The following is a 25543-nucleotide window of genomic DNA, read 5'->3' on the forward strand; positions in this document are numbered from 1 at the left end:
AGTGGACTGAGAAGACTGGTTGCATTTGCAGGATGGCCGCTATTGCCGCCCGTTATCTCTGCGGCCTACCATACGCTATCTCCCTCTTGTCTCTTATTTTAAGCTTTCTCTAGGTTGTCTAACTCAGGGCTCAAATAACAGTACATACGTATCTTACTATTTGATTATAATAAAGTCTATTTATTCTTCATCTTCTTATTTCCTATTATCAACCAGGCCAGTATCATTCCACAAGAAATAAAGCACAAGAGTGCAACCAGACCCAACCCCCAAACCCCAGCCCCTCCATACTCTCCATCACAGCTTCGCATTACCCGAGAAGCAATAAACAACATCCTGAAACCTCCCACCCGGAAAAACATAAAGCCACTCGAACTCCTGATCACCATCATTCACAACCGAGTGCTCCGCATCACCCGGAATAAATACCGCAGTACCCTTCTCGACATGATGAGGGTGCCCGTCGATGGTTACCGTCGCTCGACCTTTCAGAACATAGTACAGCTCCGCCTGGGCGTGGCGATGGGCGCAGAGATGGCCCGTATGCGGAGGACAGATGGCTATTCCAGCGGCAAGGTCGCTGGTGGGGGTGTTGGGTTGCGTAAAGAGGGTGCGCCAGGTGAGGTGCCCGTGGGAGGGGGAGGGGAAGGATTCTGGGGGTAGGGTGGTGATGGTGGAGGGGGAGAGGATGACTGGGTGGGTTTTTGGTGGTGGCATGGTGAGTATTGTAGGATGGTAGGGATATGTAGATGAGGGCTCTGGGAAGATTGATGCTACTGATGCTCAGACTATATAGGCGTGGCGTGCTCGCTCGTTTCTGGCCTTTTTGGGAATGATAATGCGGGGATGAGGGGCATTGAACTGATCAGGGATTTGACTACCAGGATAGGATAAGTCTGTTGAGTTTGATTAATCATTGACTAGGGATGTTGATTGATCGTTTGCCTAGCCGGTGCTATCAAATCATTGTTACCATGTACATGTCTAGCCTGAAATGTTGTTCAACATATTGTATTGGTTGCAAGGAAGGAATCATGGATCGCGGGAGTTGACCCGCAGACTAAACCGTTGTCCCGCCATTCCCCACATCGCAGACATCGACGTCGACTGCTGCTTTCTCATGGGCGACCCGATCGACAATACCGAGTAATGCAGGAATTTTCAGGCTTCATTTGCACTGGAATGTGCGTTGCTCTGAGTGCGGTTGGATTCCGAAAGCTCCGTTCCAGCGCTTACGTGATTCCTCTATCACCCGCTCTCTATCTAATAGAACTCATCGAGATGCTCTGGTGGGACCGCAGGAAACAAGCGGGGTTGATCTGTGGCGCGCACATCCAGGGTTCTGTGGCTGGTGCCGGTCCAGCTTAAAGATGGTCTGATGCTCTAAATTGGGTGGAATGACGTACGACATCTTCCCCCTCACAACGTCATTTGTCGTGAGATCCCACTCGACTAACTCAATCAGCGAACGGTGGTTTCAACCCGATATGTTGCGCAAGGCTACCAACTATTCAAATAAGGTCCAGGTCCCTCTTGATCAACTGGTTCGGAGAAACCATCATCAACCCGCTTGCCGTGAATGGTGACTTATCAACTCGGTAAAATAACTGCACCAAAGAAGAGTCGGCAAGATGTCGAACCTCATGCATAAGATCAGAGACGCCATAACTGGTCATCACAGCAATGCCAGTTCTAGTATGGGCACCTTCTATCTTCCGTTAAGCTTCGATGAACACTGACCCGAGTTTAGGTCAAGGACAACACAGTCCCAACCCCAGCGCTGAAGACTCTATCCCAGGTAGCGCAGGAAGATACGAATCTGGCAGTGGCTCCTATGGGTCTGGATACAGCCCTGGTGACTACGAACGCAGGACTGACACTTATGGTTCGAGTGCCGGTGGTAGTAACGATAGCATGGGCAATACTGGCAGTGGTGATTATGGGCCTGGAACGAAGAGGCATAGTGTATCTGAAACTGGGGAACGAGCCAGGCAGAGCTTCGGCGGTGCAGAAGGAGGCATCAGCTACAATGCCCGCAGAGAGGATACGGAAGACTATGCGTACAGTCCTACGAACAGGCTGGACTCTGGCAAGATGGGTTCTCATATGATGGGTCCGGACAACGTGCGCTTTGCTGGGACACAGCGCAACCACTGGTAGGTGGACCATGTCTAGTGGCTCAGAATTCTAGTCTTTTGGCCAAATGGCCCAGCTGGCGAAGTCATGAATCTGTCTAGATCCTTTCGAAGCACGCCTAGAGGGTATTTGCAATGGCTCTATAGTCTCTCGCAAAGACCGGTTCCTTGGTTCGTCGCAGCTGGACGCTGATTAGCATTGATGTTGTTGGCATGCAGGAAACTAGTTAGTTTCTAATCGAGGACTTTGCGTAGCACATCTTCTCTCCATGTTTCAGCCATTTGGTTTCAGCCATGCGTGCGTTGGGCAGCCATAGAGGTCGACTTGGATGGAACACAATACAAACGAGTGAATGCCAGAACAGGAAGGGACGGCGTGGTACTGCAGGAAGAGGTGAGTCGTTCCTTCCAGTCCAGGTGAATGGCCTGATTCCTGTCGGTTCTGCCTGGGAGGCATTCTTACGTCTTCCACGTCTTCCCCCGTCCTTTTTTTCTGCTCTCCGTCCCATCTCACCTCATATGCAAACCCACAATGTCGTCTCGTCGCCTGGTCGTTACCAGAGCCTCCACGGCATCCTTCATCCAGGACGAGGACCGCGAGCTGGACAACTTTGAAGACCTAGCCTCCTCCCAACCGATCCCTTTGTATCAGCTGTGCACCAAAGCTAGTTCCAAGCGAGGCGCCAGAACTCGGAAGCTTTTGTCGGATATGTCATCGACCAGCGACACCAAGGAGCTACGTCCGATGAGCCAACAGAAGGCCCTGTCTCATCTTTCCGCGTTACACCGTGCCAACAGCGGGGACCATCATCTGAACCTGGCCACCGAGTCTTTCGTATCCGCCCGCCTGGAGTCGCAGGGATGGGATAGCAGCGATGATAGCCACTTGCAACAGAACCCGTTGAGTTATTCTAGGTCCTATGACTCCTCCTACTCTCTCGGCACTCCGCTCCATCGATCGGTTACGGAGGATACTTCTTTGCATCTCTACGGAGCCAGCTTCGATCGAACCTACAGTCAATCTCCATACGAGTCGCTGCGAGTCCGTGCTCGCCTGAAGCGACCTGAAACCCGAATTACATCTGGTCTCGAGATCTCGGGTCCTGGGCCACAACACGAGCAACCCTTGGAACATGTGCATATAAAGGAGGAGAAAAGACGCAAGTTCAAGGAAGAATTCACCGCGCTGCTCAAAAATGTGGCACAGAATGGTGAAAGCTCCAAGCCAGACGATGAGCAGGTGCAGCTCCAGGAACAAGCTGTGGAAACCCAAGCTCCCACGACTCATACTCCACGCAAGAGTCAGGTTTCAGAAACCAACACTACCAGCACAGACAATGGATCGAACCTTGAAAATGATTCCGCAACTCATCGCCAGGGAATCCTAAGGACTCCTCCAGGTCTCACTAGACCGAAAGGCCAGCTTCAGCTGAAGGCTCGATTAGAAGAAGCGGAGGCTTGGTTCCACCGGGACGGTCGAGGTCAAGACCGACTACGGCAGCAAATTGCAGGAATCGCCGGGAACTGTGCCAGTACGAAGGAAGAGCAGCTGACTCTTCTTCTGGGTGACATTATCCTCAATCTCTACTCCTATGTCTCTGTGGACCGTGCGAAGCAGGCGGCAGACTTTGGCGAATTCGACGACGTAGAATCTTCCTATTGCTCGGCCAGCCAGAATGGATCTCGCAGCTATTTTGAATGACGGGGGATACGATGTGCATAATTCAATTACTATTAGAGAAATAGATTGAAGAGAACTCTTACTATGGTATTATATGATCAAGATACGGAGTAGATCGGTGTGGCTTTGTTCTGCATCTCCGATCCGCCGACTCCACTTGCCGCAAATTACTTCCTGCGCCCTCGACGTCACCGCCACTCGCGCATCTCCAATTTTCCACCTTCAGGGATCGTTTGGATTACCAGCCCGGAGATCTCGACACCATGCGGGACAAGATCAAAGATGCCCTCATTGAGGAAGCCGCCCATGACCGGGCCGTCGCCAAAGCGATTGTCCTGTCCGGGACGTACTTGTATCCCCTGAAGGTGCGAACCGAATCCCAACCCATCAACCACAATCCGAACTATATCCCCTCTATAAACAATCCATTGCTAACCTGCAACCTCCTCCCAGGGCATCATCTACACCGCCAACCACCGCACCCTGTGGCAACCCTTCCTCGCCCGATCCGGAAAAATCATCAGTCTCGGCCTCGGCGTCACCTCCACCATGTTCTTCTTCACCTACGCCCCCCAAGCCGCCTTCATGACCATCACCAACGGCGCCATGGCCCCCATCTCCGCTGCCCTCCTCGTCCTCAGCGAAAGCTCCACCATCACCACCTTCCTCGCCCGCTCCTTCCTCCTCCCCGACGCCATCACCGATACCTTTGACGCCGCGCTCCTCGAAGAAGGCCAGGACGCGCTCGTCGCCCAGGGCCGATCCCTCTCCCCCACCTCCGCGACGGATGCGATCGCCCGGCTGGGAAAGACTGTCTCCGACCCTCCGGCAACCTTCACCCCGCATATGTTGCTTCGCTCGTTTCTCTTCCTGCCGTTGAATCTGGTTCCGGTCGTGGGCACATTCATGTATGTGTATGCGCAGGGAAAGACGTATGGGCCGGCGGTCCATGAGAGGTATTTTCGGTTGAAGGGGTGGGGGAGGAAGGAGAGGGAGAAGTGGGTGGTTAGGTTGAGGGGGGCGTATACGGGGTGAGTATCCCCCCATCCCCATCCCCATCCCCTTTCTCTTTCTTACTAGGAGGGGGGAGGGGGGGTTGTTTGTGGGTGTATGTGCTGACTGAATATCACCCTAGTTTCGGAATGGCTGCTTTCGCGCTTGAAATGATCCCCTTTGCGTCGATTGCGTTTGCGTTCACGAATACGGTGGGCGCGGCGCTGTGGTCGGCGGATTTGGAGAGGATTATGCAGTAGATTCTATGGTAGGTTTGGGGATCCGTAGCACACACATGTCTGACCTTTTTGCCAGTTGGTTGTGTATAGCATGGTATGGTTGGTTTTCAATTCGGAAATACTTACATGTATGTATTAGTAGTAGAAATAGAGATAGAGATAGTACTAAAATCGAATAAATACCATTAAGATCATAATCATATCACAAACCAAATTGAATCCTTCTCATTAGTAGTACTATCCCAACACCCAACTCCAATCAATCAATACCACCTATCTCATCTATATCTAAAGATAAGAGATACCTACTAGTCCGAAAGCACTTATCTACAGCGCAGGAAATCTTTACACAATGGCAAACTGAACGCTGGGTATAGACTTGACTGAATGATTAGGAAGAAAGAAAGAGAGCAAGAAGAAGTGAACCTGGGTCTCTGTCTGTACAATGTTATGTCCATCCATATACAAGGACACTTGTCCGTGGTCCGTGGTCATTGGGTCATGGCCAATGGAGGTGGAGGATGGAAGAAGGAAGGAAACACAAGAAGCGGAAGCAATAGCAAAAGAAAAGTCAAAGCAAGCCTGAGCGCCAACCGAAAGCTAGTCCGACCGACCTACGCCAGAAAGTGATGCTTCATGAATTGCCATTAAAAGGGGTAGGTAGGTAGGTTGTAGTAGGTGGGTGGGTGGAAGGAAAAGTTTCGAAGAACATTCCCCGGAAGGAAGGAAGAAATGGACCGGTGGTGACATGACATGACATGACCCAGGCGCCGACGTTGCTGGAGGATGACGAGGATGAAGCGAGAAGGTGGAGGGTTTGGGATTGGGGACAGCACAGGACAGGGACTAGCAGTTCACGAGGTTAATGTGGTTGTCGTTGAGGGCGGCGCAGGCGAGCAGAGTGCGGTGAGGGTGGAAGGCGGTGCTAGCAATTGGGGAGGACCGGTTGTGGTGCAGAAAGCTCGAGTATGGTTCAAAGGTGGATAGATAGGAACCGTCGACGTTGAAGGTTTTGACCTCGTGTCGGTTGGTACCACTGGCTTAATGTCAGAGAAAGCGTAGTGGTCAGGGGGAGGTCACATACACCATGAACACAGGGGCATGTTCATGCACACTCAATGTGCGAAGCGTATCCCTGGTGGCGGAGAATGTCGAGATAGGCATGTCCATTCGGAGATCCCACAGTCTAATCTCACCGTTTCGACTACCAGAGACCAGTTCCCTCAACCCACCTCGTTGCATATGGACATTCGTGATCCACTGCTTGTGCTCACGCCAGACTTTGACCATGGCCGTCGTCGGCTTCAGACGTTGGTCGAACACTCTCACCGCACCGTCGCCAAATCCTGCCACGAATATGTTACCTGCCACCTGATCGGACGTCAAGGACGTAATGCAAGACCCAGATCGAGCAGGAATGTCCTATACAGGAGTCAGAAGCGAACCAGATGTTGGGACATGGAAACATACATTAGTGCACACTTCGGTCGCCGCGTTCCACACTCGGATGACCTTGACGTCTCCTGCGACCAACGCCTTGCCCTGGCCCTGCTGCCAGTCGAGAACCAGGCCGGCATTGCGGTTGCTGGGGATGAGCTCTGGCAAGGCCCGGAAAGAGGTGACGATTTCAACGTTTCTTGCGGACTCGTAGTTCCGGAACACTTTCAGAACTCCGTCCGAGGAGCCTGTCATCAAAAGTGCCTGGTCATCCTCGTTGATATAGCGGACTTCGTTGATCTTTGAGCCTGCTGGATTCCCGTTGGAAAAGCGATTGAGGCGTTTGTGGCTCTGCCAGTCCCAAATCCTACTCAAGATTAACACGGGAGGTCTTCCGCAGGGTTCAATACTTACGCAATCGTATCTCGGTCATCCGCCACCGCGAGGTGATCCTCGAATTGGTGAAAGCACATCTTCAAGGGTTGGCTGCTGTTAGACAATAGCGATAATGAGTTATCCCATCGGCTGCTACCGGCGACTCCCTTCAGGGGTTGAGTCTCGGCAATAATCTTCTCGTTGCGACTGCGTCTCCAAAGGCGTTCGTTGTAATCCGCACTACCGGGTTCGTCGGGCTCGTTGGGCTTCATCTGGGGTTCCCGGAAATACTGGAGAGGGGTAAGAAGTTGCTCATACTCAAGGTGGTTTTTCGCGCTCATCAAAGCAAAGAGTTCTGGGATTACCTCTGTGGACCAATCTAGGAATCTGCTCATCAAGGGGATCGTAGGGGCGGCCGTAGGATCGCGGGGGTCAAAGCCTCGGGAAGTCGGGGTTGGGGCCTGATGATATGCCGTCGCGGGAGCCACTTGATCATTGACCTCCGGGGGGCGCGTCCACTCGGGGGGCGCTCGTCCTCTTGGGGTCATGGGCATCCGGCTCTTCGGGGCCGTCGAGGCTTGCTGCTGCGCCTCGGTCAGGGAGGAATTACCGAACGCCAGGTTCTTGAGCGACGCGGCGACACTGGCCGTGCGCTTGAGGCTCAAGGAAAGGTAGCCCTCCTGTTTCGGGGGTGCCACGGAGGGGGGCGTCGGCGGGGGGGCGGCCTTCTTGGACTCGGGTCTTTCGCGGGCCTGGAACTTCTGTGAGACACGGTTGGAGAGATCCAGAATCTCGTTCCGGACCTTGTTGGTTAGCGCGGCCATAGGGGATTGAAGGAGACAGATATGAATGTAGTCCACCACCATGCTTGCATCCTGAGCAATGTCGGGGTGGGGATCAACGGAAAGGATAAGTAGTTGTTTCCAAATAGTACCAAAAGTGGTATTCCGGGATAATGTTTGGGTCCGATGGCTGGGATCCGTGGAGCCGTTCGCGGAGAGGTTGGGCACATCCTCCAGGGAGAGGCTTCGCGTCCCATCTTGCTCCAATTTGAGGAGCAGGTTCTGTCTCTCATCCTGGAACTCTTCGTAGGCAGCAACCAGGAACTTGTTCTGGTAGCGTCTCACAAACGTCGAGAAAAAGACCAATAGTTCTTTCCGGACCAGTACACTACCGTCTGATGCCATGGGCAGCACCGCCATGGCTAACGACTCTTCAATCTGTGCAACCTGATCTGTCAAATCCGGGATCCCCAGGAACGTTGTCACGGCATGGAGCATGGCAGCTCGAACCTCGGGGACAGGATCGAAATTCAGCTCGCAGAGTCTAGCCGGGGCCGCGCACCGAATGCCCATCCACTTGGCTTCGGGAAAGTCAGACCACAACATGCTGATGCAGAGGCATGACCACTGCCGCAACAGAGGATTCTCGACATCCATCAGATGTTTCAGGCAGGAGTCAAAGAGCTCGCCAGAGAGGCACACATTCTGGCCTTGCGGGTAATTCTTGCAGAAGATCGAAACGATGAACGCACACATGGCTCGGTGTTCGCTAGCATTGCCCACCGGAATCGGCGACGAAGGATTGAGGATGGAAATGAAGTAATGGATTCCGTTGTCCTTCAGCAGATCGTTTTGCACCGTATAATCCACGGCCATGATCCGTGCCCAGATAAAGACCATCACCGGCTTCAGCTCTTGTGCGGCAGACTGCAGGAGCTTTACGACGTACGGGAAGATACCGATGCTTAGCGCCAGGTGAACCGCCCACGGTCCTAGATCCAAGAACTTGCTAAGCAAGATCAGTGCCCGGAGTCGGTGGGCTTGACTGAGAAGGACTTGCAGCACGATGGGAAGCTGATCGGGGGGGTTCTTTTCCGTTGGGCCGGAGGACAGGTACACCTCGAACGCGGTAAGCTGCTCCGCAAAGAAGGTCGAATGCTGATACTCATATTGCCTGCGACCCTCCTCATGGTCAATCAGAGCGGGTAGCTGCGACAAGACCATCTCGACTGCCAAATCCCAGCTCTTCCACAATGGGTGATGGTGTGTTTCGGGCAGCTCAGGGGAGGAAATTGGATGGCACTTGTAAGTGCGCATGATACGCTCGCCAAGCAGGAAATTTCTGAACAGAGCAGCCACCATAAGATCTTGACGGAAGAGCTTCTTGAATAGTGCCCGTGGCAAGGTATTCCAGGCGATGGTGTCCGTGATAGCGGTGAAAATCCAGTTCAACTCTCCTAGTGGGCTTCTGCGGTCTTGTAAACGGCCTGGGACCCTGAAATCGTCAATCGAGATATTCGTCTGCAGGGGGTTCTGCAGGATGAAGAAGCGCAGAGCAATCTCAATCGGAGTAGTCAAGCAGCAAGTGAACAGATCCGCCGGGAGATCGGGATTCGTAGGGAGCGACTCGGTCTTTTGACAGGCCGCAAGGATGATGCAGTCGCCATAGTTTTGGACGATGGCATTGGGATCCCGCTTCTTCGCCTCGACATTCTCCTTTTCATGTTTCTCGACGAAGGTGTGGAAGTTCTGGACGATGTTCCCCGCATGTGAGACATCGAAGACGAACAGGCTCGGTCCAGCCAGCCAGGACTGCAGGTCGTACAGCGACACCGGGATGTACTGAGTGTAGTTCTTGTTGAACACCCAAATCTCTCCCGACTGCGTAGGAAGAGGAACGCCGTGGCCGTTGTAATGAAATAGCACTCGCTCGTCCTTGGCGTTACGCCGCAGAGATATGCAAAACTTTTTGGTCTCATCGACAGATGGGTCAAGATATTGCTTGTACCTAGTTCTTAAGCTAAGTGTCTCATACTGCTCTTGTAGTTTCTTCCCAATCTGCTCCATGATCTTGTTGTGACCACCGCCAGTCGTAGACGTGGGATCGACCCAACATTCCAGCTTAGCGGTCGGATTCGTCTTGACCACATCGGGCGGGTCGACGCCGATGTTCAGGCATATGGCGAGGGCAGCAGAGACGGTCTTCAGGCGGTCCTTCATGCGCCAGTCTTGACTGGGCCAGCTTCCGACCGGGTCCCGGGGGATGCCGTTCGTCTCATGGCGCTTTTCTGTGAAGTACATGTAGAAATTCTAGACCGATCAGACCTATAATATCGACCTCCTAGAATCTGCTTACCGAGTGCAGGACTTTCAAATACTCGCTCGAAGTATACTCCTCCTGCCATCCATGTCTCATCGCAACATCCTCTTCCTCATCCCCGGTCAAGGATTTATCGAGACCCACTCTGGGGCCATAATCACTTCGAGCTCTCTTCAAGGTGGACGGTCTGACGGAATCCGACACGCGATCCGAAATCAGTCGGCCATTGTTTTCAAGGAGAGCCGGGTTCTCGCCTGCGGACGAGCTAGTCGGTCTTTCCGGGGTTATCACGGGGGGTTGTTTCGGCTCCACGGTCGTGAAGGATCGGTGGTGACCAGGAACCGGCGCGGGGGATCTGTCGCGCGGGGGGATGTGTGTTTCCAGGTCCGGCCCAAAGGCAACGCGGACGGACTTGTGGTGGCTCTTTCGGGGTTCAGGATTCGACGCCTGCTCTTGAATTGGATGCTCCATCTTGAATTCGGGTCAATCGATCATCCGTTATGCGTAGATGGTCATTATGTAGCGTGTAGTCAGGACGTAGTATGGAGGCAATCGGCTGTATGCGGGGGTGGTTAGCATGATCTGAGAACAGAGACCCCCCCGGTTGATAACCTGGTCACACAGGTTGAAAGTGGAGTAAATGCGCTTGTAAAAACGCTCACCTTTATCAATAATCCTGTCACGGTGCATGCACAGAGAGCAGGCCGATTCTCATACCCAAATCCGGAGGGTCAGCGGTCAGCAGCCAGCAGTTGGGAGAATGCCCGGTGGCGAGGAAGTCCTGCCACGGTCAAGAATTATCGACAAGTCACACTCCCAGCGATTCGATCTCCCCAGGACGTTGGCACTGCTGACACTCCCTTCCAGAAGCGCGGGGGGGGGACTCGGTGGATGATGTCGTTCGGAGAGATCCATGAGCTCTGGCCGGGATCCTCTTGGCATCCAGTGGTCGGAACATCGTTATCCCCGGCGCATATCCAACACCGCGCTTAACTGCTTCGGGATACGCTCATGAATGTCCCGGACTATCGACTCAAGATGGCGATCCTCCTGGCCAGGCCGTGTTATTGAATGATCATGAAATCTCTGCCGGAATTCACGCTCGCTAACTCATCCGGTGTTGTGCTCCTGTAGCATCACTTTAAACCCATGTTCTCTCACTCGATATCCCCATGGCGGCCTGTGTCGCAAATTGATACCAGTATACGGGTGCCTACTATATAGCCCAGACCGCCCCGGTCATTGTGGTTCTTACATCAGGGGGTTGAAATGCCCCATTCTGCCAATATCCATTTGCAGGATTCTGACCTATCTTGTGACCAACCACCAAAACACAACCTTTCTTTCCTTAATCCGCCGCTACTTCCTCACAAGAATAGATGTCTTCAATTTGATGGCGATATGCAGAAAAGAGCACCAGAAACGATCCTTGTTAATCGGACACCGTAGAGATTCCTCCATTCCATTATGTCTATCCTCTTCTGGACCCTGCTCAATAATTGCTGTGGTGTAAAGCGGATGCCCTTTTGAGGCCGAGAACTCCTAGAATCCGAGACCTCACTGAATCTCCAAACGAAGCAGCTATGGAGCGGGATCTCTTGCACGAAGATAACGTGTAGTAGGTAGGCAAGTAGGGTGATTAATGGGTAGATAGTAGGTAACGCCGATGAGAATACAGCATAGTATAGTATAGCAGAACACAATCTAACATGCCACAGGATAGGACAGGTAGGGCAGGTACCACAGCATAGTTGAAGATCTCGTCTCATCGCAGCACATCACATCAGCACCATCAATCAATAATTCAATACATCAGACTAGCAGCCAACCAGCAGCTAATAAATCAACAATAGCACAGCAATAAATGAGGGGGTGGTAAGGAGTGGGCGGAACAACCGTACAAACAAACAGATCGACAGTTAAACAGATAGACACAGATGACTCAAGGCTTAATGCTTGATGCTAAACCCCTTCGACCCCTCGACCAACCCATCCGCGGCCTTGGTTACGGCTACCCAAGCAGGCGCATACTGTTTCACTTCGTCCAAGGCCGGGATGAGACCCGCGGTGTTGGCATCGCTCCAGATACAGATGACGCGGCCGGTGAGCGCGTCGTCGTCTGTGATTACAGATGTGGACGATGTGGACGAGGTGGTATTTCCAGTCCAGGAGACATCCACCACCCACTCGTTCTCCCAGTCGCGACTCCAGAGGCGGATTTCTTTGGAGCCGTGGGGAGAGGATGTTGGGAATCGGGGGTCGGTGGCAGAGCCAAGCACGCTGAAGGTGGAGACGGGTGAGTCAAAGACGATCTTGCAGGCGCGGGTGTTGCGGCCGGAGAGGGTGATGCGGGCGTGGTTTGGTTTCTCAGTGTCGTCTGCAGTGCTGGAAGGGTTGCTGATGGTGAAGTTGAGCCAGTCGGAAATAGGCGTGTCGGGAACGACACGCGGGGCGAGTCCCGGCCAGGAGCATTTGGTGCCGCGTGTGGTGTGTTCAACGCAGCTGATGTTCTGATTGAAGGCGCTGGGGAGGGTGGATGCGGCATCATGGACATAGGGTTGGACGCCAGAGAGTGAGGCAGTGGTGACACCGGTGTCGAGGTTGATCTCTTGGAGGAAGAAGAGTTTCAGGCGGTGGGTCTGGGAGAAGGGGAAGGCGACAAGATTGTAGATCAAGGTGCCAACGAAGATGAGGAGGAGGAAGACATGGATGTGTGAGGTTTGGCGGTGGACGAAGGGGAGGAGCGGCGTCAGGAGTAGCGTGGTGAGGGCGGCGATGGCGATGTAGATAAACAGGGAGGAGCCGCCGTCTTGTCCGGTTTGGTGGAGCGCACTGGTCAGAAGGAGAGCCAGGGGCCCAACCATGATGAGCACCAACGGGGCGATCAGGAGGAACTGAAGCGTCCAAGTCCATTTCGGGAGCGAGGCGCTCCAGCGTTGCTCGTGCCTGTAGACATCCGGGTGATAGTGCTCGTCGGTGTCCGAGTCGCGGTTGTCGCCAGAAACACGCACGTAGTTGGCGAAGGTGGTGCGCTGGCCACCCCCGAGGAGGGAAGTTGATTCAGTGGGCTCTTCCTCTTCCTCCTCCGCGTCGTGGCCCTCTTCGTCATGTTCTTCGCCCGAGGCTGTGCCGAGTCGACTTCCCCCGTAGCTGCTGGCTCGGCGCGAGGTGGGCCGGAATTGGCTTGCGTACTCCGATTTGCGCGGGAGGGCGAAGAGCTCTAAGTACGAGATCCAGGTGGCAACAAAGGTACCGGAGAAAAAAAAGAAGACCGAGTAGCCGCCGGCGATGCCCCATTTGTTCTCATAAACAGTAGAGATGACGAGGAGGACCCAGGCCAACACAAACATCCAGGTCAGCGTGTAGACACGGTGCAGCGCGGACGGACGAGCAAAATCGGCCACGCGCGAGACGAACCAGGCCAGGAAGGCCCATGCCGAGAGCATCATACTCCAGACGGCGTATTCACTGCTGTGGATGATAAGCGGGTTGACCTTGGTCACCAGGTATGCCAGGCCAACGGTGACAGCCGTAGGAATCGCAAAGAGGAACGGGAAACGGAAGAAGCCCCGGAGACCCTGCAGCGGAACCGTTTCAAGGCTATCCTCCACCTTCGCCGAAGTTCTAAACAGGTACATCTTGTCGGCGCGGGTGAGAGCGATACTAGTCCCCAGCAGAGTCAGCGGCGCCACCACGAGCAGTGTCACCGACAACGCAAACAGCGTATGCAGCTGGAAGACGACGAACGTCGTTCCAAACAGATCGAACCACACAGCTCGGGAGCCAGACCCGCTGGCCACCTTCGCATCGTCCTTTGGCGCGCCATCGAACTGGTTACTGGAGTCAGACACTAGTCCCTCTGTGGTTGCAACGGCTGCGGAAAGCATGTGCCACAGGGAATTCTTGCTGGTATGTCTCGAGTCATCCTGATCGGTATGATATCTGGCTCTCGGCTCCATAAAGGCGACATCTAACCCACGCAGACCCAAATCGCCCTCGAACACCACATAGTCCGTCTGACTGGTAATCAACCCGGTAGCAAACCCGTCAGCGGCCAAAACAGACCCAAACGGATACTTCGACCTCATATATGGCCGAGTAACCTCCGTATCGGAGCTGCGGAACAGGATTGCACGCCCCCCAGCACCAGCACCCTCCAGATTCACAAACGTGTGCGGGAACTTGGCAATCGGATGTTGCCCGTACACACGCGCGCCGTTCAAGTAGTCCTCCTCGCCATTGTTGAAGAGCACGACCAACCCCTTGCGCGGCGCATGGCCCGGCGTTATAAAGTACTTGATCAGCTGCAGACAAGTCACGACACCGACACCATCATCAGTCGCTCCGTATCCCGTCGACACACTATCATAATGTGCATTGACCAATACTCCTCCCTTGCCGGTGGGTGCTCCGTTGGGTTCCTCCCACCAGCGCTCCTCGTCATCCTCCCAGCCACGGACATAGACGAGGATATTGGTGCCCTCGAAGTAGACAGCCGTGTTGGCACTCGACAGGGAGTTACCCACGAACGTGAGGTTCGAGCGCGTATCATCGAACACGAACACCTCGGGCTTCTCCTCATCGACGGATCGGTACTCGTCGGGTGAGGGGGCGGCGTCGAGGATCTCATGGATGCGGCGCAGGAGCCAGGCGTGGACTTCATCGTTGCGCCGGGAGTTGTAGGGATGGTAACCATCGGTTAGGACTTGCAGATCGGCCCAGGCTTGGGGGATGTCCAGGCCTTTGGGGTTAGAGTTCGGAGGGGACGGAACAACATGGTGAACGATAAGAAGAGGGATGACGAAGGCGAAATAGACGAGAATGGTGATGAGGGTGACGGGCCACCGAGTGAAGGCCAGGGGATTGGCTCGCGATAGCCTGAGAGGAGCCATCGAATCGGGGGAGACGCTGAGCTGAGCTGAGCTGAGCTTCTTAAGAGACAGCAGCTGCGAATGCGATGCGGAGGATGGCTCCAGCTGAAGGCGGTGGGGGGAGAACCGTGGTGGGGACGGTGACGTTGTATCACGCCATCTGCGGGAACTTATCAAGGGTCTGGAAAGCAGCCGACGCCTATACCTTATGCGCCCCGTACTTCTCTGACTTTGGTGACGGGTATAACATAATTGAGGAGAAAGATAGAAAGATAGAAAAAAGGTCAAACAAAATAAGCCCAGGCAAAGGGAGAATCAAATTATCGTGCTTGACTATGTCATACCGTTCTATCTTGTCTACATTGAGACCTGATCTGTCATCAACTATCATTGAGAAGCCACTGCAGATTACTAAAGCCACATTCTAACATCAAAACGGTAGAGCACTGGTCATATAACCCAACTACTTGGTAATAGTATGTAAATCGCATCCTCTATGGGGACAAGGCCACTCCCAGCTTCACCGCCCGAAGATCACCGCCCTGCGGAGAAGCTGAAGAGCTCGGCAACTTCAGCCGAAAGAACAACGGGCTCTGATTGGTTGATAAGCTACATAGATTGATCACACTATTTCCTTACTCAAAACAACTGGATTGATGGCTAGTTAGTAATTAGCTGGCTGAACACTGGTATTAGGCCTCAGTGCATTGACCCTTCAGACAACCTTTATTTGTATAAAGTCCTGCAGTCTCACCGCACATAGAAGTGACATCCGTGGTCCAAACAAAGATTGGGGATTAGCTAGATAGAATATACCTTCATGGACAATTCTATTCTGACCTTATTCCAACATACTCGTTACCCTCCCAAGTTCCAAGCTCCACTACAGATGCATCTCCCGCAAGGCAACTTCCAGGTCACGGGCGTGGGTCACGCCGGCGGTGGTTTGATGGTGTTGGCCCCCCACCGCCGCGCCGCACTCCGGACACCGAGACAGCTCCATAGCACCACCACATTCTCCGATCGTAAACGGATGGCCATTCTCGCAATAATACCAGTGACCTGTTCCACGAAACTCCCTGGCCATGGCAGCCAGCACGGCCATACGTTCCTCGTTGGTCACTGGAGTATAGAATTCCGAGCCGCGGAGCATGGCCCTGGTGCCCTCGATTTCTTCCAAGAGGCCGCGTGTCTGTCCAGCGTGGAGGTTGCAAAGACTCTCCGCCTCCTCAATCGCAGCAGTCCCTTCGTGCAGCAGAGCCTCTGCTTGGGCTGGCTCGGACAGGTTCTGCCGCTCGAGTGCACAAAATTGTGCGAGGAAGATGTTCCCCTCCGCCTGTTGCAGGATTCGGCGCGAGCTTGCTGCATCGGCAATGAGACTTTTGCTTACTTTCCTACCTTCCGCTAAGTTAACGTATAGATCGCTTTGGGCGGTGCCGGATTGCGCTTGCTTGTGCAGGGAGAGAAAGTCTGCAAGCAGAGCTGTGTCTAGGCGCAGCAAGAGAGACGTAGCTTGAAGGTACCCCTTGGTTTGCAGTACGTTCGCATCGAAGTTGAATTGACCAGGGATCCTCTTGCGTCGACGTGCGTCTTCTACCATGTTGCGGACTCGGTTGAACGGCTGCTCCTCGACCTGCACTCTGGTCTTATACTCACTGATCTTGTTCCGGAGAGCTATAAGTTCCTTCCACCGTCCTTCATCATGCTTGCTGATATGACTTCTCATCAATCGCACCTGATGCTCCAAAGGGCCCTCGACTCGGATCTTGACATCAGCATGGAACACTCGCCTTGCGGTTTCTTTCACTCTTGCTTCTTGTTCATGACCCTGCAATTGCGCTATGCACCTCGGCAGGTCCTGAGCCATTGGAACGTACTGTTGGTTCAGATACAAGATGAACTTTTTTGTTGCCTCGTCCAGCAATGCGCGTCGAACGAGCCTTCCATACCGGGACACGCTGCGTAGTGATCCCCGGCAGATAGCACATGTCCGAATATCGTCAATTGAGAATGGCTGCGAAGACGAAGCAATTGAAACAGGTTTTCCATTGTCGTCCAGAATATAATGCTTCTTGATATCCATCTGAGCATCCATACTCTCGATGGTCAAAAAGTGCCCACATTGAGGAAATATGCAAGGATTCTCCGTCAAGTTCACTTCGTGATACTGCTCGCCCAGGATGAAATCCACCGTGGTCTCCTTGATACTGGCCGATGCGCAAGTCTGGCAGAATTCGCTTGCAGGGCAAGGTTCACCACATACCGACGGACACTGGTGGCCACAGGGTAGCATCTTCTCACAGCGCAGAGAACATGGAATATGATCGCATGGTGCAGCACATGGCATCGAGCATGAGCTGTGAGGGCATGAAGACAAGCATTCGGACACCGCGCATGGAGCACATGGCTCAGAGCATTTCTGCGGACATCTGGAATGGCCGCACTGCACGTCACATGGCGATGTACATGGTGAACATGGAATGTCCCCATGACATTTAGCATTACAAGCATGCGCGCAAGTTGAATACGGGCGTGCACATCTTTGTGTGCATCTTCCATGGTCAACCTGGACACCCTCGGCGGTGCGTTTCACACACGACACGCATTGCCGCTTGCAACTGTGGCCACATGGCAACACACTCTGACACTGGCGAGTGCATTGGTAATGCTCGCTAGTGATGTCAACGTGGCAAGCCACCCTCGTGCGATGATGGCAATGCGGTATTTCTCGCTCGACCAAAGTCGGGCAATTCACTAGGCTAAGGTCTTGCGCCTGCCAACAAGGGAGATGGGTCATCGGATGCCCGCATGGGAGGCGACGATCAGCATCAAAAACCATTACAGTACATCGTACAGGACAGGGATCTCCGCATGGCTTGGGACAAGAATGCGAGCACCCCTTCCGAGGACGTTGGCACTGCTCCAGGCAATGAACCGCGCTATGAAGAATCTCCGAATGACATTTTTGCTTGCAAGGATGGCCGCACTGGAGGCGCTTCCCACACTGCAGACTGCAACCCCCCTCAGGTGAGTATTGGATAAAATGCTCTGGCTCTGAGACGGTAATCGGGGTCTCAGGATGTCGGGGGCAGGTCAAATCCAGAGTATTGCCAATATTTCCATCCTGCTCCAGCATATCGAGCACCTTTCCCCACATGTCGACACCTCTGGATGTGGCCGAATTCCCGATGAGATACATGCCATGTCTGGCACGGGAGAGAAGCACGTTGATCCGATTTGGCGTACGGAGGAAACCACAACGATTCTGGTTGTTACTTCTCACCACCGAAATCACCACCACCTTAGCCTCTTCGCCTTGGAAATTGTCGATTGTTGCGACCCGTAACGCATGGAGGAGTGTTGACCTGGCAATGGTTGGCTTCTCGGCGTGCAGCTCCTCTTCGGTAAAGCCAGCGTTGGCCAGGTCCTCCTGGTCTCTTTCTCCCACCGTGATCGTGAAAGACTCGCTCAGCTTCCGGCGCATCCGATGAAGCTGGCCAAGGTAAGGGGTCAGAACAGCGATGTCGCCATTTTGGTACGCCCCCTGGCGAAGCAGATGATTGACCAGTGCAACTGTCATTTGTATCTCATGATCATTCCAGTGGGACGTCGCCATGGCTTCCTCACCTGAAGCATTGCCCTCGGGTACCCGGTGGTCAAGCCAGAAAAGCCTCTTTCGCATTCCCACGACCTCTGGATATGCCAACACGGATGGCGCATCTTGTAGCTGCGGATACAATGTGTTTCGGATGAGTTGAGAGATCGATGGATGCATGCGACGCTGCGTTTCCAAGGTACAGAACGGGATCTGGACTCCGACCCCATCATCCGGCTCCACCAGACGTTCAAATAATGACCGGTCCAGAGCGTATTGGCTGCCTGCTTTGCTTTCGCGGGAGAGGTCATAGTTTTGAATCTGAGGCCGGAGCTGTTGATGATCGCCAATGAGGATCACCTGTTCGAGAGATGGCAGCAACGAAGTAAGCAGGTGCGCCTCCAATACCTCCCCGGCTTCCTCGCACAGCAGGACTTTGGATGGCAGTCTGCGGAGCATTTCCAAATTGCGGGCGAGACCGGTTGTAGTCACTCCGATCACGTCCGCGGCCCTGAGACACCGCAGATCCATCTCATCTCGTATTTTGTCCCAGGATCTCTTGGCCTCTAAATGGGCAAGGAAAGCCGCCTGCGCCCGAAAATGGGAATTCTTGGTCAGCTCGTCCACCCAGTACGCATAGAGTGCTTTGCGTTCCGCCGCCGTCATCATATCTACATGGACCCTGGCCAGCTGTTCCACAGCACGGGGCTGAGCTCTGCTTTGTTCGCCCGCCTTTAGCCATGATTGTATGGTGTGCAGGGGGCTGTCGTTTATCTGCCTCTGGAAGCCATCTTGATCCTGGCCGAAGAGCTGGCCATAATGGACTGGTTGGTACCGTTCGAGGTAATACTTCAGACTTGAAACTGAGCCGGTTGAGTTCAACCTGAGCTTGTTGAATTGCGCTTCACAGTCGTCAAGCGCTTGGTGCAGTTGCCATTGTTCGGTCTTCTCGAGGCGGGTCTTCTCCACGCCCCGAACCACCGTACGAAGATTCAACGGTTGCAAGCGCTCCGACTTGGATTGCGACCCAATCCGGATGATCTGCGAGGTGATTTTGTTATCCAGCAGATCCTCCAGAAGCTGGTCGAGGGCATGGTTGGTATAGCACACGCATATAATCGGTCCCAGCCCCTTTCGGACTTTATGTTTGTTGGCCAGTAAGGCCCTGATCAGGGCGATCCCGGTGAAACTTTTCCCAGTCCCTGGCGGGCCTTGGATTAATCCGATCTTCCGCTGGAGAGTGCGGACCAGAGCCAAAGCTTGGGCATCATCGAGGGTGGAAGATGCTCGAAGCTTTTCCAGATCAACCGGTTGAGAGCTGTGTACGCTTAGGCTGGAACCATCCCTCATGAGACATTTGAGGTCGAAGCTGAAGCCTTGGGATGCGGCGTAGACAGGCGGCGGCACGTCCGCCAAGATTGACAGCATGTTCTGGTCCCTGGGTGCCAGGAATTCCGACATGGGGACATCTGCAGCTCTCTGCATTCTCTGGAGAGCCAGGAGAGTGGGTTGGAATGACGGCAACAACACCCCGGGAAACTCCACGAGCGAGATGGATGACTGATTCCGTCGGGATGCATGGCAGTCGAGGATGTACTGCCAGCTACTCTCGCCCGGCTCAACCAACTGCAGAAGCACGGAGGCCACGTTGGGATTGTCCGAGAGGGAAGGGACCATCTTCTCATGCTGTTTCTCGGCCGCATCTGATCCTGGCCTCGGGCGATCTGGTGAAGCCACCGTGCAAAAAGTGGCCGATCCTCGCGGATCAACCAGGCATACGAGGGCATCGGACTGGAGACGTTTCGACAGCTGCCACCATTCTTGTAATTTTTTCTTCGTCATTCCGCGGACATTTTTCGGCTGAGCGAAGCGAACGAGAAACTGGAGTCCAGCAAATCTATGAAAATGCACTCCTTGCACGACCACCTCTCGATATACATGAGTTCTCGTTTGACCTTTAGGACGGGAGCCATGCTTCGGATCGGCCAGCTGGAGCTCGGCATGGATTGCATCTCTGAGCTGGCCGACTGTATCTTCTCTCAAGAGCCGGAAGTTCCGATCCAAGAGTCCAGCGAGTCCCCCGACGTGCCACTGGCGCGGATCCTTGACTGGGAGATACTCGGTGCGCGGCGACAAAATCTCCTGAAATGTCGGCATGATCTTGATCTTGCAGATATCCGCGTGGTCATTGTCGTGACGGCCGCCAGGGGGCTGTTTCTGGGCCACAAACGCCACGGGTGGCTGACTTGCGTGTTGTTTGGATACCTTTGCTACGGCTGGCAAGGAGAGACCGATGTCCAGTCGGTGCTGCAGCTTGTCGAGGTACTCCCGCGACTGATGGAGGGGATCGGGACCGTCCAAGGCATGAAGCGTCAGGAACAGGTCCGCGAATCGTTGGGCCAGTGGCTTCAGCGATTCTTGAATGAACGCGGTTGAATTCAACTCAACGATTTTCCAAAAGACCAGGAGAGACTGTTCAAGGTATGCGGACGCCTCTTTTCCTTCAGTCTCGATTTCCTGCTGGACGGCACTCGCCAAAAATGCTAGAAAGGGCTCCCCCCGACGGCCATTAATCCCATAGAGACAGTTGTATATCGTGCCCACCGCTTGCTCCATCACCAGCGAGGCCAGAACGTTCGGGTGTGTGATGACCTCCATAAAGGGGAGCATCTGGTTGACAAACAGCTCGTGTTTCGCCGACGTCGAGATGGAAGCAAAGTCACGCTGGATCAGCTCTTGAATGCGTCTCAGCCCGCTCTCTCTGGCAAAACACTGGATCACATCTTGAAGTGTGCCTTCGTCGACTTCAATCAGCTCTTTGGCCTTGACGAAGATCGGTCCTAGGTGACCCTCCAGCCGGCCGGGACGTTGATAAGCGTCGACTTGTCGCTTCCAACGAGCGAGCTCGCCGAAATTGTCATGTCTATTGACTTTAGGGCTTTTTCTCTCGGTCGGCTTATGATTTTCGTTCTCGTTCCGCCGAACATGGGCATATCGGCAGGGGTTGAAGTGACAGGAACCACGCTTCGCGAAGTTGTAGCAGATTTTTCGATTGTCATTTGCGATCCCGACCATTGTGGAGACGGGACTGATGTTTTTTTCGGTGTTCAGGATGATGGACGATTGGACAGTTTCTTAGGAATGATGGCTCGATGATCAAGGAACATGACATCCGGCGATTTGGCTGACGGAAATAGGGAGATTTATCTACACCATCACCCCGCCCTTGCCAGCCTTGTTGCGCAGCTGCAACGCAAGGCGCTTTTGGCCTTGGTGAATGAACGTCTTTGTTCCAATCATTTAAGCGCTGCTGTGGCCATGCATGGTATTCACTGATTGGGTTGTGTTGGCGGCACAGTGCAGTTGCATTACCCCCAACGACACTGGTGCAGGCAGCTACAATCCTCCAGCCTTGTCAGCCTTGTCGGAAATACAATGCGCTCTTTCCAGCTTATCAAGATGCCATCTTCTGAATATCGATGTGGAGGCATAACAGCAATACTTATCACCGTCTGTCCTTCATTACTCCATCTGTGACGGCTTTGCAGGCAATTTCCTACCGAAGAAGCCACCGATTATCTTTCAGATCTTTACCCCGTCGAGAATGGTTCGCTGTGCCTTCCTAATTCCATCAGTGCTTGGTCCTTCTCGACCACGAAGGCATGTCAACGGAGCTCCCTCTTTGGCTACTGCTTCCGGGTTCACAGCACTAACGATGGGAGATGTGGAATATCGTCTTGCCAACCAGCAAGAAGCAAATGAACAGAACAGACCAGCTTGTGCTTCTGGCCTTTGACACTGGCTGGCTCGAACCCATCGCGAGTCAACCGCGGAAAATGACTGTGTCAACTTGGCTGATCTGCGCCGACAAGCATATCGAGGACGTATGACCATTCTCGATGTCGCAGTACATAGACACAGTTGAAGCCCAAAGAAGCCCAACAATTTCGAGCCTAGATGACATTCGCCCATGGCTCTATTTCGCATATCTAGAATATCCAAGAAGAGCAAGACAGGTGTCTCCCACTGACGCTTGCCGCCAGCTTGAGCGTGCCTAGACATCCTATAACGCAATCCACGATCGCGGGGCCATCATCACCACCACCAACCTCCTCGAGGCTAATAAACCACCAAGCATGCACCGAATGATCTCTATCCTCAAGCGAGGTGGAGCGAGAAAGCAGAATCTCCACTATCATCCCATATCGATAGGTCAATCCCTACTATTAATCGAATGAATACCAGCTAGTATATATCATCAATAATTCTCAAACTCTACTAACACACTTGACCAGAAAGAAAAAAAAAGAACATCTATCCAAGACACCTCAAAAGTATAACCCTATCCACATTCCTTCCTATAAACCATCACAACAACCTCCCTTGAAATAATCAGCTAATACTCACAAAGTACAAAGCCAAGCCTCTAGTTAGACAAAAGGGACAAGCTCCTTCTCCCATTCTACCCGCAGAACCCGTTCCTCTAATTGGCCCGAATTAATTCACCTAGCTAGATATAGATATAGATATAGATACTACGATGAGTATGGATGATGGATCTAGGTAGTACCATCATATCCAGATACTTAGTAGTCGTTAAACCCAACATCTGGATTGAGCGAGCGGGTTGGATTGGTCACTGGTGATAGCGCTAGGGTCTGTCACAAAGTATAATATAATATAGTACATTACTCTGTATCTATGTGATGCTTCCTCCTTCTCGGGGGTATGGATAAAGGATACTGGTTAGCGCTGGGATTCTCTACCAAGGGGCTATATTTATACACCAATCAAAGGCTAGAAACCACGATTTACGAATGTTGCTCGGCTACCGCTGTGCAACTACCCAGTAGAATAAAACAATGCATGTATTCAATGCTGCTAACGCCGTCCATGCAGATGGTCCACGCCATCACTCAGATATAAATAGATTCTATCTAACCTCGCAGAGCAGGGCCGCTGCTCCCGCGGGCTCGGCCGGGTCCCTCACGCCGTTCCATACCAATAGTTCCGGGCCAAATCCCTCTCCCGAACAACGAGAAAGACATGACGTTGCAATCAGAAAGGAATACACAAGAAAAAAGATGGTCGCCGATCAAGAGACACGCGCGCGCACAAAGAAAAGCGGGGTATCAACCATGGGTATGTCCAATGTCAATATAATCATCGTCGTGAATGGCCGTGGCCGCTGTCGCATGCATCAAACCCGTCACCTGGTTTTCCTCTTCGTCAAGCTCGTCGTCATCGTCATACATCGTGGCCTCGGTCATGTCCCGCGTGGGCGGCGGAGGCGGAATGATGCGGTTCAAGAAGTCGCGCAGCCGGTTGACTCCCTCCCCGCTGAACACACAAAACACCTCCCGCTGCTGATGCGTGAACTCGGGAGGCGCCTCGCGGCAAAAGACCGTCAGCTCTTCCCGCAAGAATGCCTGCACTCCAGTCAGACTCAGATGCGTGAGTCGAGGGCAACTATTCAGTAAAGCATGGATTCCCTAGATGTAAGTCAGCATATGTGTCGCGCAAAAAGCTCGATCCCCGAGGGAAAAACATACTTCAATGGTGAGATGAACGCAGTAACTCAGATGGACCCGCTCCAAGCTACTGACTCCGCCGGAATGGTGGGCAGCCTTGGATCCTGCCAAGGCAAGTATGCTCGTATTGGTAATGGATTGACACTTAACCAACCCGATCCTTCGTAGCTTCGGCAGTGTCGCCAGCTGCTGAACGCTCGCATCCGTCAAGCGGGTGCAGCAGGCCAGGTCGATATACCGGATGCGGTTGCAGGACTTGACCATCTGGATCACCGCAGTATCGGTGATGTTGGAACAGTGGCCCAAATGGACGTAGTGGAGGTTCTTCCCCAGCCGACAGATGGCCCAGACCGCGCGATCGGTGATGAACCGACACTTGGCCAGCACCAGATTCCGGAGGCGGGGCGCCGAGGCGACAATCCGTTCGACGGCATCATCCCGGACGCTTTCACATGACGTCAGGTCCAGGATGCGGAGACTGTCCATGGACAGGTGTCGCGGCAGCTCCAGGAACGCCGTGTCGTCGATCTCGGCGCAATGGGCCAGTCGCAACTCGCGCAGGTTCTGCAGCGTAGTCATGAGGGAGGTCACAGAAGGGTTGGTGACTAGTTTACAGTCGTGAAGATCAATCTCCAGGATAGCCGGGCAGTTCTGGGCAAAGGACAAGATGGCCTTGTCGGTCACTTGCGCGACCCCGTTCAGCTTCAGCTGCGATGTTGTCAGTCTCGCTTCATTGGTCCCACCCCCAGTCACTTACCCGCTTGATCTGTCGACAATTTCGAGACACGGTGATGAGTGACTCGTCGGTAACATTGACACAGCCCGTGATGTTGAGACCCTGGAGCCGCGCACAATTCCGAGCCACCGTGTACAGCGTGTGATCCGTCAGATGCCGCAGATCCGAGACATCCAGCGCCTGCAGATGCCGGTTGCCTTCCACCAAGTCCGACACGCCTTTATCCGTCAGCTTAGAGCAGTTGGTCAGCGTGAGACGCTCGATCCGGTTGCACTGAGCAAAGGGAACCACGGTGCCATCACTGACGCCATCGGTCAGCGCCGAGAGGTTCAACCGCCGGATGAGTTGCGAGTATGGGAAGAAGCTGTTCGGCTGGCCCACCGAGGCCGTGATGCTCTTCATGTTCTCCCAGTTGTTGCAGGAGGGCCGGTGCCAGAGGATGCCCACGCAGTTGGCAGCCCATCCCCTGCATACCCGCATGCAACTCAACATGTCGGATGGCGAGCTCAGTTTCGCGAAGATGGCGATGAGGATCTCCGGGGGCAGGCGCCCAATCGGCGGGAGGAACATGGAGGTGTCATTATGGCTGTGTGTGTCGCGAGTCGCGACGCCGACCGAGGATTGCGAGTCGTTCGCCTGGGCTGTGAAGAAGTCGGTGTCGTCATCGGCGGTGCGGTCCGGCGATGTCGAGGTGGAAGATTCGGAGGGAGCCTCGCTCGAGAACCGAGCGGGTTGCCTTTGGCGGGGCATCAGGACCGCCGTCGGGAGGTGGATCAAGTGGGCGGGAAAGGAGCCGTGGTCGTGATGATGCTCGTGTGCGTCCGGGTTTCGCTCACTGGGGAAGACTG

At 53.7% G+C, this 25543-nt stretch overlaps 10 protein-coding genes across 10 annotated transcripts; 4 read left to right on the top strand and 6 right to left on the bottom strand.

The window, feature by feature from the left end:
* Window positions 1–184: 184 nt before the first annotated feature.
* On the bottom strand, window positions 185–744 carry BO80DRAFT_425522 (cupin domain-containing protein). The gene has a single exon (XM_025719536.1). It carries the CDS (start codon window positions 715–717, stop codon window positions 298–300), a length of 420 nt encoding a protein of 139 aa, XP_025575036.1. The 5' UTR covers window positions 718–744; the 3' UTR covers window positions 185–297.
* Window positions 745–1134: 390 nt separating this feature from the next.
* Window positions 1135–1645, top strand: BO80DRAFT_425523 (uncharacterized protein). Its single transcript, XM_025719537.1, has 2 exons — window positions 1135–1402; window positions 1466–1645. The coding sequence occupies exon 1, from the start codon at window positions 1183–1185 to the stop codon at window positions 1366–1368; it is 186 nt and encodes a 61-aa protein (XP_025575037.1). The 5' UTR covers window positions 1135–1182; the 3' UTR covers window positions 1369–1402; window positions 1466–1645.
* BO80DRAFT_95937 (uncharacterized protein) lies at window positions 1472–2418 on the top strand. The gene is made up of 2 exons (XM_025724959.1): window positions 1472–1695; window positions 1757–2418. The coding sequence occupies exons 1-2, from the start codon at window positions 1632–1634 to the stop codon at window positions 2158–2160; spliced, it is 468 nt and encodes a 155-aa protein (XP_025575038.1). The 5' UTR covers window positions 1472–1631; the 3' UTR covers window positions 2161–2418.
* On the top strand, window positions 2415–3877 carry BO80DRAFT_95950 (uncharacterized protein). Its single transcript, XM_025724960.1, has one exon. The coding sequence runs from the start codon at window positions 2668–2670 to the stop codon at window positions 3835–3837; it is 1170 nt and encodes a 389-aa protein (XP_025575039.1). The 5' UTR covers window positions 2415–2667; the 3' UTR covers window positions 3838–3877.
* Window positions 3878–4007: 130 nt separating this feature from the next.
* Window positions 4008–5222, top strand: BO80DRAFT_382883 (EI24 domain-containing protein). Its single transcript, XM_025716905.1, has 3 exons — window positions 4008–4181; window positions 4270–4847; window positions 4952–5222. The coding sequence occupies exons 1-3, from the start codon at window positions 4080–4082 to the stop codon at window positions 5067–5069; spliced, it is 798 nt and encodes a 265-aa protein (XP_025575040.1). The 5' UTR covers window positions 4008–4079; the 3' UTR covers window positions 5070–5222.
* Window positions 5223–5894: 672 nt separating this feature from the next.
* Window positions 5895–10433, bottom strand: BO80DRAFT_435152 (ubiquitin-binding TORC1 subunit KOG1; the record flags this gene model as incomplete). Its single annotated transcript, XM_025720900.1, has 5 exons — window positions 5895–6084; window positions 6133–6470; window positions 6519–6852; window positions 6900–9952; window positions 9999–10433. 5 exons carry the CDS (start codon window positions 10431–10433, stop codon window positions 5895–5897), a joined length of 4350 nt encoding a protein of 1449 aa, XP_025575041.1.
* A 1388-nt stretch (window positions 10434–11821) lies between these two features.
* Window positions 11822–14950, bottom strand: BO80DRAFT_96002 (M28 family metallopeptidase). Its single transcript, XM_025724961.1, has one exon. It carries the CDS (start codon window positions 14852–14854, stop codon window positions 11912–11914), a length of 2943 nt encoding a protein of 980 aa, XP_025575042.1. The 5' UTR covers window positions 14855–14950; the 3' UTR covers window positions 11822–11911.
* Window positions 14951–15493: 543 nt separating this feature from the next.
* BO80DRAFT_425527 (putative NF-X1 finger and helicase domain protein) lies at window positions 15494–21579 on the bottom strand. Its single transcript, XM_025719538.1, has one exon. The coding sequence runs from the start codon at window positions 21501–21503 to the stop codon at window positions 15717–15719; it is 5787 nt and encodes a 1928-aa protein (XP_025575043.1). The 5' UTR covers window positions 21504–21579; the 3' UTR covers window positions 15494–15716.
* Window positions 21580–21756: 177 nt separating this feature from the next.
* On the bottom strand, window positions 21757–22714 carry BO80DRAFT_96007 (uncharacterized protein). Its single transcript, XM_025724962.1, has one exon. The coding sequence runs from the start codon at window positions 22488–22490 to the stop codon at window positions 22011–22013; it is 480 nt and encodes a 159-aa protein (XP_025575044.1). The 5' UTR covers window positions 22491–22714; the 3' UTR covers window positions 21757–22010.
* Window positions 22715–23560: 846 nt separating this feature from the next.
* Window positions 23561–25445, bottom strand: BO80DRAFT_356394 (putative ubiquitin ligase complex F-box protein GRR1; the record flags this gene model as incomplete). The annotated part of the gene is made up of 3 exons (XM_025715790.1): window positions 23561–23920; window positions 23981–24667; window positions 24717–25445. 3 exons carry the CDS (start codon window positions 25443–25445, stop codon window positions 23561–23563), a joined length of 1776 nt encoding a protein of 591 aa, XP_025575045.1.
* Between the last annotated feature and the right edge of the window lie 98 nt (window positions 25446–25543).

The sequence above is a fragment of the Aspergillus ibericus genome, assembly GCF_003184845.1.
Source record: "Aspergillus ibericus CBS 121593 unplaced genomic scaffold BO80scaffold_21, whole genome shotgun sequence".
Classification (NCBI taxonomy): Eukaryota; Fungi; Ascomycota; class Eurotiomycetes; order Eurotiales; family Aspergillaceae; genus Aspergillus; species Aspergillus ibericus.